General features: G+C 43.8%; 1 protein-coding gene across 4 annotated transcripts in view; it reads left to right on the top strand.

Annotated features, from left to right (window-relative positions):
- LOC149718042 (adenylate cyclase type 3-like) overlaps window positions 1-14,267 on the top strand; it is a 34,222-nt gene that overhangs the window by 10,761 nt on the left and 9,194 nt on the right. For 3 of the 4 annotated variants that reach the window (XM_089841841.1, XM_089841847.1, XM_089841842.1), the window contains exons 2-14: window positions 8,040-8,782; window positions 8,926-9,075; window positions 10,064-10,182; window positions 11,098-11,209; window positions 11,397-11,524; window positions 11,685-11,843; window positions 11,933-12,071; window positions 12,145-12,204; window positions 12,291-12,388; window positions 12,732-12,893; window positions 13,221-13,308; window positions 13,428-13,544; window positions 13,632-14,030. In XM_089841841.1, coding sequence (XP_089697967.1) covers window positions 8,108-8,782; window positions 8,926-9,075; window positions 10,064-10,182; window positions 11,098-11,209; window positions 11,397-11,524; window positions 11,685-11,843; window positions 11,933-12,071; window positions 12,145-12,204; window positions 12,291-12,388; window positions 12,732-12,893; window positions 13,221-13,308; window positions 13,428-13,544; window positions 13,632-14,030 — 2,406 coding nt within the window. In that variant the 5' untranslated portion in view covers window positions 8,040-8,107. The remainder of the gene's footprint in view (window positions 1-8,039; window positions 8,783-8,925; window positions 9,076-10,063; window positions 10,183-11,097; window positions 11,210-11,396; window positions 11,525-11,684; window positions 11,844-11,932; window positions 12,072-12,144; window positions 12,205-12,290; window positions 12,389-12,731; window positions 12,894-13,220; window positions 13,309-13,427; window positions 13,545-13,631; window positions 14,031-14,267) is intronic. The other variant, XM_089841853.1, reaches the window with a different exon arrangement.

Raw genomic sequence — 14,267 nt, 5'->3', positions numbered from 1 at the left:
ATATTGATGACGCGGTCAATTCTATTTTCGTTCTCCGGAAACGGCCTGACGTTTTATGACCGTACAGATGCTGCTGGCCCCATTTTTTTTGGCCGTATCTTAGAAATAATCCCTCTTTGTCGTTTCTATCTCGTCCTTTGTTTCGGACAGTCCGAGAAAGAAACATTCGCGGTTCGGACAATTATCCGAGTGTTCTTTTATAAGTCTTTAACCCTTTTTTATCTTCCAAGAAATAGCCAACGTAAGTTTCGATCGGGGTAGGCGTGGAACTTCTCCAGAGAGAACACTGGCTATTTTTGGATAAAAATATTGATTTATTTCGTCCTAGGCAAATTTTATTTCCAATAAACTTATTATAATACTTGTACACTGCAGGCGTGTATAACCAAAAGCAAATACGCGTACCTTTCTAAGTATACGCGAGGCGTTACCAACTTGAAAAGTCTAAAGAGAATGCTTTTCGTCAACCAATTTTCTTAGATCGAAATCTCGCGTGTCCTTTGGTCAGATAGATTTTCCCTTTCGAGTATAACCCCTTCCCCTTCCTCCTTAGCGCCTTTATAAACATTAAAAAAAATCTGTTCGATAAGTTTTTAACGCGGCTCAGCCTCATAGCGATCGGATACTTTTTAATACAAAAGAGTTCCTCTTAACGTTTTACGAGAGAAAAAAAATTTAGAAGGGTTGAAAATGAATAGAAAAGGCATCGGAAGCTTGATCAGCGTTTTGGAAAAGCCTTATTTCGAGAGGCTGACGTGTACGCTACGCTTCCGGAAAAGAAATCCCCATTTTTTTCCTTAAATTAATTGTCTTTTCACGTTTTGAATATTCATAATCCGGAATTCTGGTTTCTCTATATTAGATTTTGAAATTTTCTTGAAAAAAAATCTGATTTAGGTTTCTGCTGCTTCATTTACTGGTGGTACATGGAGGGACTCGCTGAACTAGGGTAGTGTCTTTCCGAGCACGAGTGGTCGAGTACATACGGACACTGGACTCGGATCTCCCAGGAGAAGAGTTCTGTCCGCGTAAATATTATCAGCCATAGACTAAACCCAACAGTATAATAAATCATGGCGGACACGTGACTGGCTGCTATGCTACTGGAATACTCGAGATGGCCGACTCGAGGGACAGACGGCAGTAATAATCGCTTAAGTGTCCGTTCCCTCGGGCTGGAATTAATTTCGCGAGTGCTTTAATATTTACTACATCAACTTTGACCTTTTGGGAAAGAAAAATCGACCTCTTCCATCCAGGTACCAACCAGGCTATGATCTTTAAGTCGTACACTTTTTCCCAAATCCCTCGTAGACTATAAAAGGGATACTTGAATATTTCGAGTGCTTGCTTGACCTTTTAGTAATTCCAGAAATTATTTGGCGCAGTCGGCCAGGGAACTAGTCTTGGTAGTTTTAGCCTTTAAGTGTCACTTGATAGTTACGCGAGGGGGGGGGAGGGAGAGACGGTACGTGACAAAGCCATTCTCGGCCTGTTTTAAGGCCTTGGCTAGGCGCCTCGTAAAATGTCCCAGAGTTTCGAAAGCGGCGAAATCGAGTCTGGCTCGTTTGGGGGTTTTAGCCCTAAGCTTTTATACCTTTTGGGGGGATCTTCCCCCAGCTCCGGCCGCCATCCCCCCTCGTCCCTCCACGCTCATTTTTCTCCATTCTTTCTGGCTCTTTTCCTAATGGCTTTATCGTGTTTACCAAATATATGAACGGGGCTCCTGTCTATTTTGCCCAAAATACGAGTCACGGTCGCCCGAGTTTAAAACCACTTCGTAATTCTTACCACCTTTCACTTTGGCGCTCTTCCTTCGACCACCACCCAAAGGCCCAATTTTAAAGTTTGCTGCGAAAATTTAAGATAATATTATGAATTTTAGTCTTAAGTTAGATTTATTCTACGACTTTTTTTCATTGGCCCACGACCGAATTTCCAATCCCTCGTTCTTTTAGTTCATATTTTCTTTGAAGCTCATTTCCGGAAGTCGGTTTGTAGGAAGCTCGACTTTGTTGCGCGATAGAATAGTGTTGTTTCCCCCAATCTGATTTCTTTACAACCGCTGCCGTTTGTTTTATTTCTTTTTTCACTGACGGTGGTTCTCTTTATCTTGGTTCTAGCATGATTTAATTAACACTCGATACGAAAGCTATTTGAGTAGTTATATTCGTTAGCACTCGCGGCTCAGCGAGCGCTCTTTTTGGCGATAAGCGTTTCTATAGATTCCTAATTTCCGGCCCAAGGCTGCCGCCTCCTCCTCCGAAAGGAAATGAGTAAGAAAAATCAAACCAGAGTGCTCCCAAGCCCCCCCCCCACTCCCTCACTATAAAGCAGCAGCCCAGCACCGGAAATTTAATAATAGAAAGCCTTTTATTTTATATTACGTATTGGGTTTCGTTCCTGTTGCCAAATTACGAAACCCCTTTACTAGTCCCGCTGATCAAGTCGCGTCAAAAATCGTGTAAGTTTGCTTTATTGACAAAAATTAACGCGCTATTTTCGGTTGAAATTTAACCAATTCGTTCTAGTTGCTTCGTTGATTAAATGCTCCGTTTCTTACTTTTGGGTATCGAGTCACTTTTGGGGTTAGCTAGCGTCGAAGAGCGGAATATAAACATTTGCGAAATTGAAATTTTTCCAGCGCGCTTCTCAAACTGAATAAACGTGTGTATATACAGGTGTAGTTTTGATGTTTACCTCCAATTTCTAACTCTAATCTATGGAAGTCGCGGGGAGAAGGAACTATAAATAAATCGCGGCGCCGCCGATTCCTCAAACCTTCTTCAAAATTTCTTCTTCGTAAAAAGAACATTTTTTTTTCAAGGAAAAAGATGTATATACTTTATGGTGGTAATGGAGGAGGAGAGATAGATACTCGAGGAAGAGACACTAGACAAATATTTATCTTAGTTCGGAGGAATTCAGGAATTTTTTTTCCCCAAACGTGACAAGGAGTATAACATTATATACTGTCGTGTTTTCGACCCTCGTCCCTTTTCGCGTTCGGTCACCCGTCTTAGGTTACGAGGATGCTCGATGTGATGGCGCGTCACCCAGTCGTACTATCCCGCTATATCCTTCTTTCCGCCTCGACCTTATCTTCCTAGTTGGTCGCGTCTAAGCCAGCCATCCAGGACGTTTAGTCAAAGTGGCCTAGTAAGATTGACGCGAATAACATCATCTTCATTTACATTAGGTCCGAAAGTATGACGTGTAACGGTACGGAGAAGAGCCGTACATTTATTTTCCGCCAACAACCGAAGCCGGCCTTTGGATGGACCACGCAACCTGTACCGTAGCGTAACCTTTGAAAGAGTAACGCGTCTGAAACCCAAAACTGAGAAGAGCTCTGGCTGCGCGTGCTGTACACGCTGCTCCGTGCAGAGGCCCCGATGGAAATCGATACAACCTTGGCCGCTTTTAAGGCCATGCCTGCCCAAAATCGATGGGCTAAGGTATATCGCCTTACCACCCCCCACCCCCACAAAGGCCCGACTAGAACGCCCTCACGCGAGGCGTACGCGGTGTAGACCGCACGAGTTCAAATGTCAGCGCTTGGAAACCCGTGGCTCTGTTAGACCAAAGGCGATAGATGTAGCTTTGTTTGAACTGACTTTTCGAGGTGATACGATCTTCGACGTAGGCTGTGTTAGGATGAGGGGACAAGGACCATTTTGTAAGGGGTTTGTCTCACGGTAGGGGAACTCGAAGAAAGGGGCGTTGGACTGCTTTGTCACGCTCTCTCAAGTAGTAGTAGTAGTAGTAGGGTCTTATGGCGTTTTATAAGTACCCTTTCCCTATGGTTAGCGCTTAATATCGGCTTTTGCGTGGTAGGACACGCGTCAATACCACGTCTCATTGACTACGAAGTCCGTTGGTGCTTTTTAATTAATTCGGGACTTGGTTCAACGTCGAGAGTAGCGTCGAAACTTCTTTCAACGCGGTTCTACATCTATTCGCAAAGTTTGTGGGGGATAAGGCACCCAATTTTTGTTTCGACTCTGGGTGAATGAAAAATAGATTTGGATTTTATTTGGCCACCATAGTCCTTAGCCGCGTCGCACCCACCTGAGTCTGAATTCTTGTATTTTTCATTTCCCGAGCTTGACTGCCGGATGAAGGAAACTTTCCCAAATTGGATTTCAAATTAGAGGAGACTCTTTTTAGAAACTACGTACCTTCCCTTTCTCTTCACCCAATTTGAAATTTTTCGTTCGTAATTTATTTTTTTTTTCTGATTTATATTATAACGTCATTTTGACTTTGCCAAAATATTTCTAATTAATTTATGGAGAAAAACCAGAGGCCGACGAGTGTTAATAAATAAAGAGTGAAAATAAATAGAACCTCGCGTCTGATAAAAGCCATTCACAGGCCCGTTATACATTGTACCCTTTCCTTATTGTAAAAAATAAGGGCGTCGCTTTTAAGGGCCCGCTTTAATTCATGGAGTTAAATTTAATTCACCACTCCTTATCGAGGTTCTCTCGTATTATCTTGATGATGTAACTTGGTTATCATCTTAACTTAATTAAAACCAGTTTGCGCAATGATATAGCAATAATAATAATAGGAAGATTTACGATAGGCGCGCACCTTTACCGACACTGGAAATCGTTTACGCTTCGAAAGCCTTTTGTCTTAAAGCGTGTGTATGACGTTATAATACGGGCTGCGATAATCAAAGCCCCGAGCCTCGAAGAGAAAACTTGACAGAAATAGCCGTTTAAAGATAAACGTTAGATAAGTTGGTCGACCGAAGTAAGTCGTTTGAGCTCTCGTACAATTGGCGAACTATTTTTCCCAGAGTGGAATGGCGCTGTAAGTTACGCCAGTTCTACGAGTAATGGACTTTCATTGGAGGGTCTTCAAAGACGTTCTTACGCGGAATTAGAAAGTGTGTCGGCGGCGGCTGGTAATTTGGTGGGACCTAAATATTACGAAGCGGTAAGGCGTTAATTCCCTGGCCTCAAATCATCCCGTGCACCTTACTAGTTGAAGATGAATAGCCAATGGCCAATCGAGTCTGACGAGTCGTCCTTGGTCTTTCCTCGTTGACCTTTGACATTAGTGGTTTGACAAACTACCGGCGTTGGGTTTTCATCGATTAAGGGAAGCGCTCCAGATCGATAAATTTGATCTATACCTGACAAGGGGGGGGGTCGAGCTTTCTTTCCCTATCATAACTTGGCAACCGCGAGATGGCCCATGGAACTCCGTTAAGGCACCTCATTTTACGTAAATCTTCTTTGTCTAAAGACGAGAAATTTTTGGGCTTTACCCGAAATCTTGATAAAGAAAGTTTCTTTCCCACGGACTGTACTAAGTACCTTAAAATGGCGTCCGCGATGACCGTCAGATCTTTCTAATTTTGGAACTGATTAAATAATTAAAATATACGTCGCAACGCCCGAATAATTTCTGATTAAATTCCCGATTGTTGAAGCGGAAAATTGAAACAAAACCGCCGAAGCTGTTAGACCTAAACCGCCAGCTACTATTTCCTTGGCAACCTTAACGAAATATTGAAGGACATTCCGAGTCTGTTTAACTGGTCCGCGAATTACCATTAATTATATTCACTAAAAGCTGGGTTCTAATTTAACCTTAAAGAGGGTTTAAAACACTTTCTAAAATGACTTGGGAAGATTCGTACATAACTTTGGTTTTACCAACTTTTGCTATGGCATATTTTGTAATTTTATTGGCGTTCCCGAATCGAGGTGTTCCGAATTGTTCGCGTTATACTTGTTATTACGATAGCCAACCTAAGAGTGTCTCGTCCATCTTTCTAACTTGAAAGGTTTCGTCTTTTAACCCCCCCCCAAACTGCCACTCTCAATAGAACTGTTTTAGAGAATGGCATTTTATCGTTTTATCAGAAGACGTTTTTTGTCCACAAACGTTCCCGGGGTTTAAGAGTGTCAAACTGGCCTTCCAACGTCCATTTAGATGTCCCATTTTTAAAAGCTCATTTGTCCCTTTGTTTTCTTAGACAAGGGAAAAGGGATTCTTTCGCTGTGGTGGCGCTTGTCCTTCATTCCTTGTCCTTTTTCAACTCAACTTATTTCGTTTGAAAGGGTTTGTTGACCATTTTTAGGCTAGAGTTGTGGACGGATCTAGGAAATACAATCACTCAAGCGGCGATTGAAATGATAAGGCTCTATAAATATAATCAGTTTTAATTGCAACGTTTTAATGAATTTTGATCGAAATTGTGTGGGCTGCTGAAGTTTGAAGCGACATTTCTCTATGGTATTTACTCGTTTAGCGAAACGAGTGTGACATAATTTATGGTATAGCGTACCGGTTGCTTTTATCGAGTGGGAGTCTTGCCAGCTTACATTGTTTGGGTCTATACTATAGTCGCAACGCACCTGATGCTTTTCTGGCAACGTTAACTAATCGTTACTCGTGTCATCGCCGCGGCGTGTATCGAGTCGAGTTGGCGGCTAATAAAAAGGCAGCGTGTCTTGCCAGCCAGGGTCGCCTCGTCATCACCGACGTCTTCGCTACGTCACGGCCACCCTATTAATTCCGTAATTGTAAGCGCGAAAACAGCCTCTTAAGATATTGGCCTAATCATTATTAAATTAATATCCGCGGAGGTCGCCATGAAAATGCTGTCGGACAAACTCGAGAGCTTAATCGATATATACGTATGCGTCAAAGACTTATAGGAATGATGTCACTAAACCTTATTTACTCTTTGAAAAGCAGCGGGCGCCATGGCTCGAACCCACCAACCAGCGTCGCGATGTAGCGGTACACGTAATTTGGGAATTTACAATAAAAAAATAACTGTTCGATATCGTTCAAAATAGATGGATATGATTTTGAGTCGCGAAGGCCTTTGCAACGTTCATCCATTTTCGCCTGTCTTTAAGCCTTGTCCTTGAACACATACGAGAAAATAGCTAACTGTTTCGTAATTTGTATCAATGAATTCACGCTGCAGTGCCGCTCATCTCTCCCCAACTTAATTCCTTCAACACCGTTGTTATATAGTTCTGTTCTATAATTAGAAATTTAAAAGGGAGATTCTCGCTCTGGAGAGGCGAGGGAGGAGAGAGAGAGAGCGCTCGGAGAAGAAGCGCGAGAGAAGATGAGTTTTCAAGGTGAATGATAGATCTACTATAGAGAAGACGTATCCGAAAGAGATACAGTGTGTGCCTGCCTGCTTGCTTGGGATATTGTAGGCGTAGCGCGCGGTAGGCAAGTGCAGGAGCGTGTTAACCATCAACGTATTAGCTTCGTTTCTTTTTTCCCACTAAGCGCTCTCTGTAATTTAAGTTCGTATTACATCGTAGTCCTTGAATCGAAGGCGTTATTTCGCGAAACGAGATCTTCCAGGGCAGCTGCTCGCCTGCAGAGTCTCTTGGTAAGCCGAATGAATTACGTCCGTTAGCTTTTGATTAATGATATTAAGGTTTGTACCGTATTATATTATATTGGAAAACTTCTTGCCTAATTTTGGCCTTTTTTAAAACTCTCAAAGTTCGCTCCGAACTTCGGGAAAGAGTTATTAAAGGAATATTTTGGTACGAAATAAAAAATAGAGCGTAGACGAGGCCGGAGCGTGTCTGCCAAAAGTTTGTCAAAATGACGCGTGAGACGGCGACACTAATAAAAAAGTGGGACTAAATTACAATTTTTTTTTCTTTCTCTCTCGTTGGGTTTTTTAAAACTTGTACGTTGTGGGAATGTTGATTTTTCTGAAAAGAGCTCCCTATTTACTTTCGTTTCGGAAATGTTTCTAAAGGGAATTAAGGGTTGAAAAATGGGTTTGCAGTTTTTGACTTTGCCTGGCGCACTAACTTGGATTTCTTTTTTACCTCGTGGGTTTTTAATGAATTCGCATTCCTAACTCGATTCCGCGGTGTTTAATGTTGTTTAAGGTTGTCACGTTTGTAACTTGAGAAATATAAATTATGCCTAATAATTACTCATTTGAAAGCGCGTCTAGCTCTTTTCGTTTGAAATACGCCGGAATGACAACAATTTTTCTTGATTCCAAGTCTTTCTTGTTTTGGCAGGTTCTTGGGAGTGTCCGATGTTTGGTGACAAGACGTGACCGTGTCCGCTTGGCGGCGAATCGCTCGAGATGGCCGAAACGGAGAAGTTGGCGTTATCGGGCAGCAGCGGGCTGCCCACCGTGACGTCTTCGGCGGAAATGGGGCACGCTCCGTGCGGCAAACGGCATTCGTTCCTGAGACGGGGCGACACGAACCTGAGCATAGACAACAGCGGGCTTCAGCGGTGGTTGCCTCCCTTTATGCAGTTTGTCTTCGCCGACCAAGAGGCGGAAAAACTTTACCGGAAGTATTACAAGAAGGAGAAAAGGACGGACTTCCGGGCCGCGTTGATGGTCATCGCCATCGTGGCCGTCTCCATCTTGACTCTGTACGCGTACGCTTTGGACTACGAGCGTCTGATTCACCAGGTGCCCTTGGTGACGGGCCTGGTGGTGGTGCTGGTGATATCCGCGGTGCTCCTAACGTTGGTGTGGCGTTTCCGCATCCCCGTCGCCGTCTGGACGGCCATCCCCCTGGTGGCCTGGCTTCTGCAAGTCGTCGAGGTCATGTGTCACATGTGGCTGTATCACGTGCCCCGCTTGCCGACCGACGGGGTCAGTTGGGTGCTGCTTTTTACTTACGCCGTTTACGTCTGGTTCCCGGTGCGACTCGGCGTCTCTTTGACTCTCGGTGTCCTTACGTCCCTCATCCATTTGTTAATCACGGGCATTATGCCCGAATCTCAGCACTACGTACGCAATCAGGTAACAACAACTCCTTTCTTATTCCTATCGCATTTTTCCCGGAAAAATTAATATAATTGGACTTATTCGGAATAAATTAGTTTAATTGGGTGGTTTATTAAACGTAAATTATTATTATTTTTTTTGTGGCGTTTGTTTGTCAGCTGGGAGCCAATTTGTTGCTGTTCCTATGTTCTAATTTGTTGGGTATGATGTCGTTTTTCTTCGTGGAGAAGCAACAACGCAAGTCTTTCTTAGAAACGAGGCAAAGTTTGGAAGCCAAACTAGTCCTAGAAGAAGCGACGCAAGAACAAGTAAGCCACCCACCTTCTCGCTCCTTAACCCCCCCCCCCCCGGGTTCCTTTCTAATTAGATGAATAGGCTTCAGTTTTAATACCAAAGTTTCCATACACCTGAAACCCTTTCCCCGAAAACGATTCGTTCAAGCATTTTGCAGGGCCGGGCGTGTAGGGGGGGGGGGGTTACGGGGTTACCAAAATTGAGTATCGCGCGTCCCGAAGGAAATTTATGGAATAAGGTATTTACATTGGGTCCAGACCCGGCCGTAAACCGCGAATTTTATATCAAGCGTGTTCCAGATCCAGACTCCAGACGCTTTGGCGAATAGTATCAGCAGCGCCGTCTAGCGTTATTCTCAGTCTTTTTCCGTCTTTTCTCGAGCGCTCCTTCGGCCGGGCTAGGTGCATGACAAAACCGCGCCTGTGTAAATAATTACTTTTGGACATGTAGGAGGATGGGGGGGGAAGAGAAGGGTATCCAGTTTGCCGAAACAATTTCTCTTGGCTCACCAGACGCAGCTAGAAAGCGCGAGATAGAAAGGAGAGACGCGGTTCTAAAGGGAGTACGACCTTCTGATCTATTTAATTCACTAATCCTCGGGACCACTTATTCATTTCTGGCATTTACACCTCGCAATGTCATTTTAACTTTCACTTTGGGGGTTTACTGGATTGTTTATCGCGCGCTAACACCACGCGAGGTCTCTAAAACGTATTTCATGATATTTAAAAATAAGGAAAATAACTTATCAGCACCAATTACAAACGCTAGGATTCGGGGCCCGAATTCCTGACGTTCAGCGAGAGAGACATTCCAATCCTCTTCCTTTTTCCTGAAACTTCTCTTTCCCTTCCTAGCTCATTGAGAGTAGAGTTTTTTTTGGCGCTGAACTCTAACCCCTTCCCCTCCCCCCGTCGGCAACGGCTTGTTTTATAGAAAACTGTTGCACCATGAGCGAATAGAATCTTACGTTGTAACTAATTTTGCATATTTCTTCATCAGGAACGACTTCTGTTGTCAGTGCTACCAAAGCACTTGGCGGCCGAAATTCGACAAGATCTCGGGGCCGTCTTCGCTGGAAATTTTAAGAAGATCTACATGAGTCGGCACGAAAATGTCAGGTAAATTTCATCTTCACTTCTATTGTTTGATTCGTCGCCTATATTTTTACCAAGTATTCCGCTAGCGCCATGAGCCCATACGCTAGCCCTTGTTTTCAAAATTTGCCTACTCGAACATTTTTACTTTCATTTGGACCGAACCCTAATAATGCAACCATTAAAATTACGAGGGAAAAATTTACTTTGAACCTGGAAGTCCTTTTATGGCTTCCCCGAAGTTGAAAGGTCGATTGCGAACCCTTATTGTTCTCGTATTATAAATTATACGAATCGAGAACTTTCTTACTTTTAGAATAAAGTTTTATGCAGCCTTCATTCCTCGTCAGACATTTGAGAGCCGCGCCTTTAATTCGATAGGATATTTTTTCCCCCACCAAAGTTTTTATATTCCTAAAGTTTTGAGTTTTTTACAATTTAGGAAGCTGTATTTCCCCCCCCCCCGGGGGTAACCTTATTATAGGGCTCATGCAGGCACCTGTAATTTGAATTGCAAATTAGATATGGCTGACTGAAAGGTACAGGCTTTAGGCGAGCCCTATTGCCTAAGGGTCGCGGTGTGAGGGTTCAGGTGAGGCCGCGGCTGCTGCTAACGAAAAAGAAGGCGCGCGCCCTATTTGTTTCATCGATCCTACAAGAATGTAGGGCAAACAAACTTTTTCTAGCTAGACTCGGTCCTAGAAAGGGCGGCTGCTACTTGAATTTTTTTCGCTTGGTTTCGGCTTCGGGTGATGAGTGCAGGTTGAATAACGTTGTGTGGGTGATTAGCGTTTATTTGAGAGAATACCTGGAAATTTTAATTCATCGCGAGGTTATAAAGTATTAGTTAGGAGTGAGTTTTTAAAGGAAAATGTTTAGGTCCAAAAATGAAAGACCGAGTTACGAATCTTATTAGAAATATTCAAATTTTCCCCTCAGTATCCTATTCGCTGACATCGTGGGCTTCACCGCCATCTCTTCGACGTGTCCGGCTCCCGAGCTGGTCCGAACTTTGAACGAGCTTTTCGCCCGTTTCGATAAACTCTCGGACGTAAGTGGAATTAAGTTTGATATTATTTTCTCGACCCCGCTTTAGGCCTATAGTCCCTCGTTCCTTCAGACTCCTTTAAGAGAGCAAAGACGCTGCCCCCCCCCCTTTCGTTATTATCTAACGCTCTTGATTTTGCTTTCCACGATGTACCTTGAATGAAATGGCCGTCATTATTTTGTTCCCCCAGAAATACCATCAACTCCGGATAAAGATTTTGGGAGACTGTTATTACTGCATTAGCGGGGCCCCCGAAGAGAGACCCGATCACGCCGTGCTCTGCGTTCACATGGGATTGAGCATGGTGGACGCCATCAAGTAAGTCGCCTCTAATTCCTTCCTTATAAAGCGCGCTCCCAAGTCCAACCGCGTGGCCTATCATTTCATTTCTTAAAGTTAAGCCCCCACGGCCGTTTCTTCGCGAAATTGAAAAGATCGTGATGGTATTCTTAGCCGTACTGTTCTTCTTTCAACTCAGAATCGTTCGAGAGCAAACCAAATCCACGGTGGATATGCGTGTAGGAGTTCATACCGGAGCCGTTTTAGCCGGCGTCCTCGGACAGAGACAGTGGCAGTTTGACGTGTATAGTCGCGACGTCGAATTGGCCAACAAGATGGAGAGCGGAGGAATGCCCGGGTGGGTACACATATCCCCCCTCCCCCTTCTCTGTCTCCAGAGTCTAAGAGTTTTTTAACGATTGATGTCAAATTTGGTCCGTCGTACAGTCGAGTGCACATTTCGGAGAAAACGCTGTCTTATCTGGACGGTGAGTTCGAAGTTATTCCCGCTGACGGAGCCTCGAGGGAGGAAGCCATACGACTGGCGAACATCAAGACCTATTTCATTACTAAAGTGCTCAAACCCGTAAGACCCCAACGAGCGAGCCTAGATCATAGTACCGACTCCCTTAGATACCATAATCATATCCGTTTTTTAGTATCCGATGGGGACGTTAGACGAAGAAAAGTTAAATCAAAATGGAGGAACGTCGACGGAAGTAACGTCATTAAAGAATATCTTTCTTCTCTTGGATTTATTTTTAACCCCGAATGACCCTTTTTCCTTTTTTTTTGGGCTTTATAGCTGGAACAAGAGACGAAGGCCACGGACGCTTGTTTGAAAATGGGAGACGAGTACAAGAAAAGGCTTTACCAGGAACTCCTATTCCGCGACAACGAAAAGTAACTATTTCTTTTTTCTTCTCTCTTTGATCTTGTTCTAGTATACTTGGAGTAGCTCTATTTCTAGAAACACTATAGTCGCTCCATCCTCCTTAAGGCCAACCCTCCCTATCATTGTTTCGTTTACCCTTTGCTTACTCGGTGACACGTAAATGCCTGCGCCGCGTCTTGTTTATTTTTGCTTCGAAGGTTTCTGGTATTTATTTACTGTAAAAGTCAAGCTCGAATTATACGAGACTGAAATCGTCTCTCCGTCTCTCTCGGATTTTAAATTTGTAGTCCATTTGGACCGAGCTCGGGGAAATCTTAAGGGGATTTTGATTATTTTGTTCATCTTTGTCAGGTCATTGTCGAAGCACGCGACGCCCTTCACCCTTTGCTTCAAGAGTAAGGAGGTCGAGGACCAATACAAGCGAAGCAGCGACAGTACGAGTTGCATTTGCTTGGCGGCCTTTCCCTTGGTCTTTTTCTTCGCCACTTTGGCCCATCTACTCGTTTTTTCGGGGTAAAATAACACTCTCTCTTTACTATTTCTTACTTCCCGACTTCAATTTTCAATTGCTACATTTCAATCGATATCTTAAAAAAAAAGAAACCCAGAAATGTCTTTTGGGGGGACGGAAGTAGATTAATTCCAAGTTATCAAACAACCTTGTCAGTATATTGTGAGCGAAGAATATCTTAATTTTTCTCAAGCCAACTTCGGTTTAATATTGTTCTGGCAAGGTGGTGGTAGATCGATAGGGATCTGCTAATGTAACGCCAGCTTCCTTGGCTTTAGTACGCGGGAGATTTTCACCTTTGGATTTGTTTTTTTATCTGTTTCTTTTAGGTCAGTTGTTCCGTATGTCGTTAACCTTATAGGTTTGGCTCTGGTTGGTACTATGACCTTTGTCTGCGTTCTTCCCTTCATTTCTAAGGTAATTGGGACGCTTTCAAATTTCTTCTCATTTCCTTAAGGTCCAGTCCTTCTCGGATATTTTTATAATTAAAGTAATTTGTTTTTATTTTTTTTTTTTCGTTTCCGTTTGGGTGTTAGAGTATTCCAAAATCGATGAGTTCTTTGTCGCGGGCGGTTCAAGAAAAACCTTGTTGGCGACTAATCATTATGTTCTTATTCGTGTCCATTTGGTTCGCGGTGCACATTATGACTACGGTAAGCGAGAACACTGACATAAGTGGTACTTCCGTCGAAATGGTTTGAAGAGTCGAAATGTTTTTACTTCCGTTTCCGGCGCGATAGATCCTCTACCAGCAGTCACTTCCTCAGTCAATGGTGGCCGGCAAGACGAAAAACTTCTCGATCGTCTCGAGTACGCCCCTTCCGGTGGCGGGGGAGGAGGGGCGGGGCGGAGGAGGCAAAGCGGAAGCGTACCCGATGCCGCAGTACTTGAGTTTCTTTTGCATCTTGGGCATGTTGGCGGTGACCGTCTTGACGGACGTCGGCTATCTGATCAAGGCCTTTCTGATGATCGCCATTTTCTGCACTCAATGCGCCTTCAATTACTCGCTACTCGGACAAGCCTATTACGAATACGATCAAAAAACGTACGGACGTCGTCCGCTACATTTGGGACACGAAGCCCTCTTAACCGTCATCATCATCGCCATTGGATTGCTACTCATTATCATCAACAAGCAGGTAAGACCATTTCATTTACCGGCATGGTTTCTACGTTCTACTTCTATTTACTCTTGTTACTGAGGATAGGCCTGTTTGTCTACTAGGCCTACTTTTCTACTTCCGCGAGCCCCACTAGGCCTACTTCCAGAATTCTAAATAAGTTGAGGCGGCTGGCCTGGCAGTTCTGTCACCGGGGAATTTATAGTAATAAATATTGATGGGTGGGCCATCTTTTCTGGTTGCCTAAGGAAAGGG

This window comes from Phalangium opilio, unplaced genomic scaffold, assembly GCF_054372755.1.
Source record: "Phalangium opilio isolate 3A_F unplaced genomic scaffold, DU_Popi_V2 ptg000003l_1, whole genome shotgun sequence".
Classification (NCBI taxonomy): Eukaryota; Metazoa; Arthropoda; class Arachnida; order Opiliones; family Phalangiidae; genus Phalangium; species Phalangium opilio.
The sequence above is the reverse complement of the archived record's forward strand: the minus strand, read 5'-3'. Positions and strand labels throughout refer to the sequence as shown.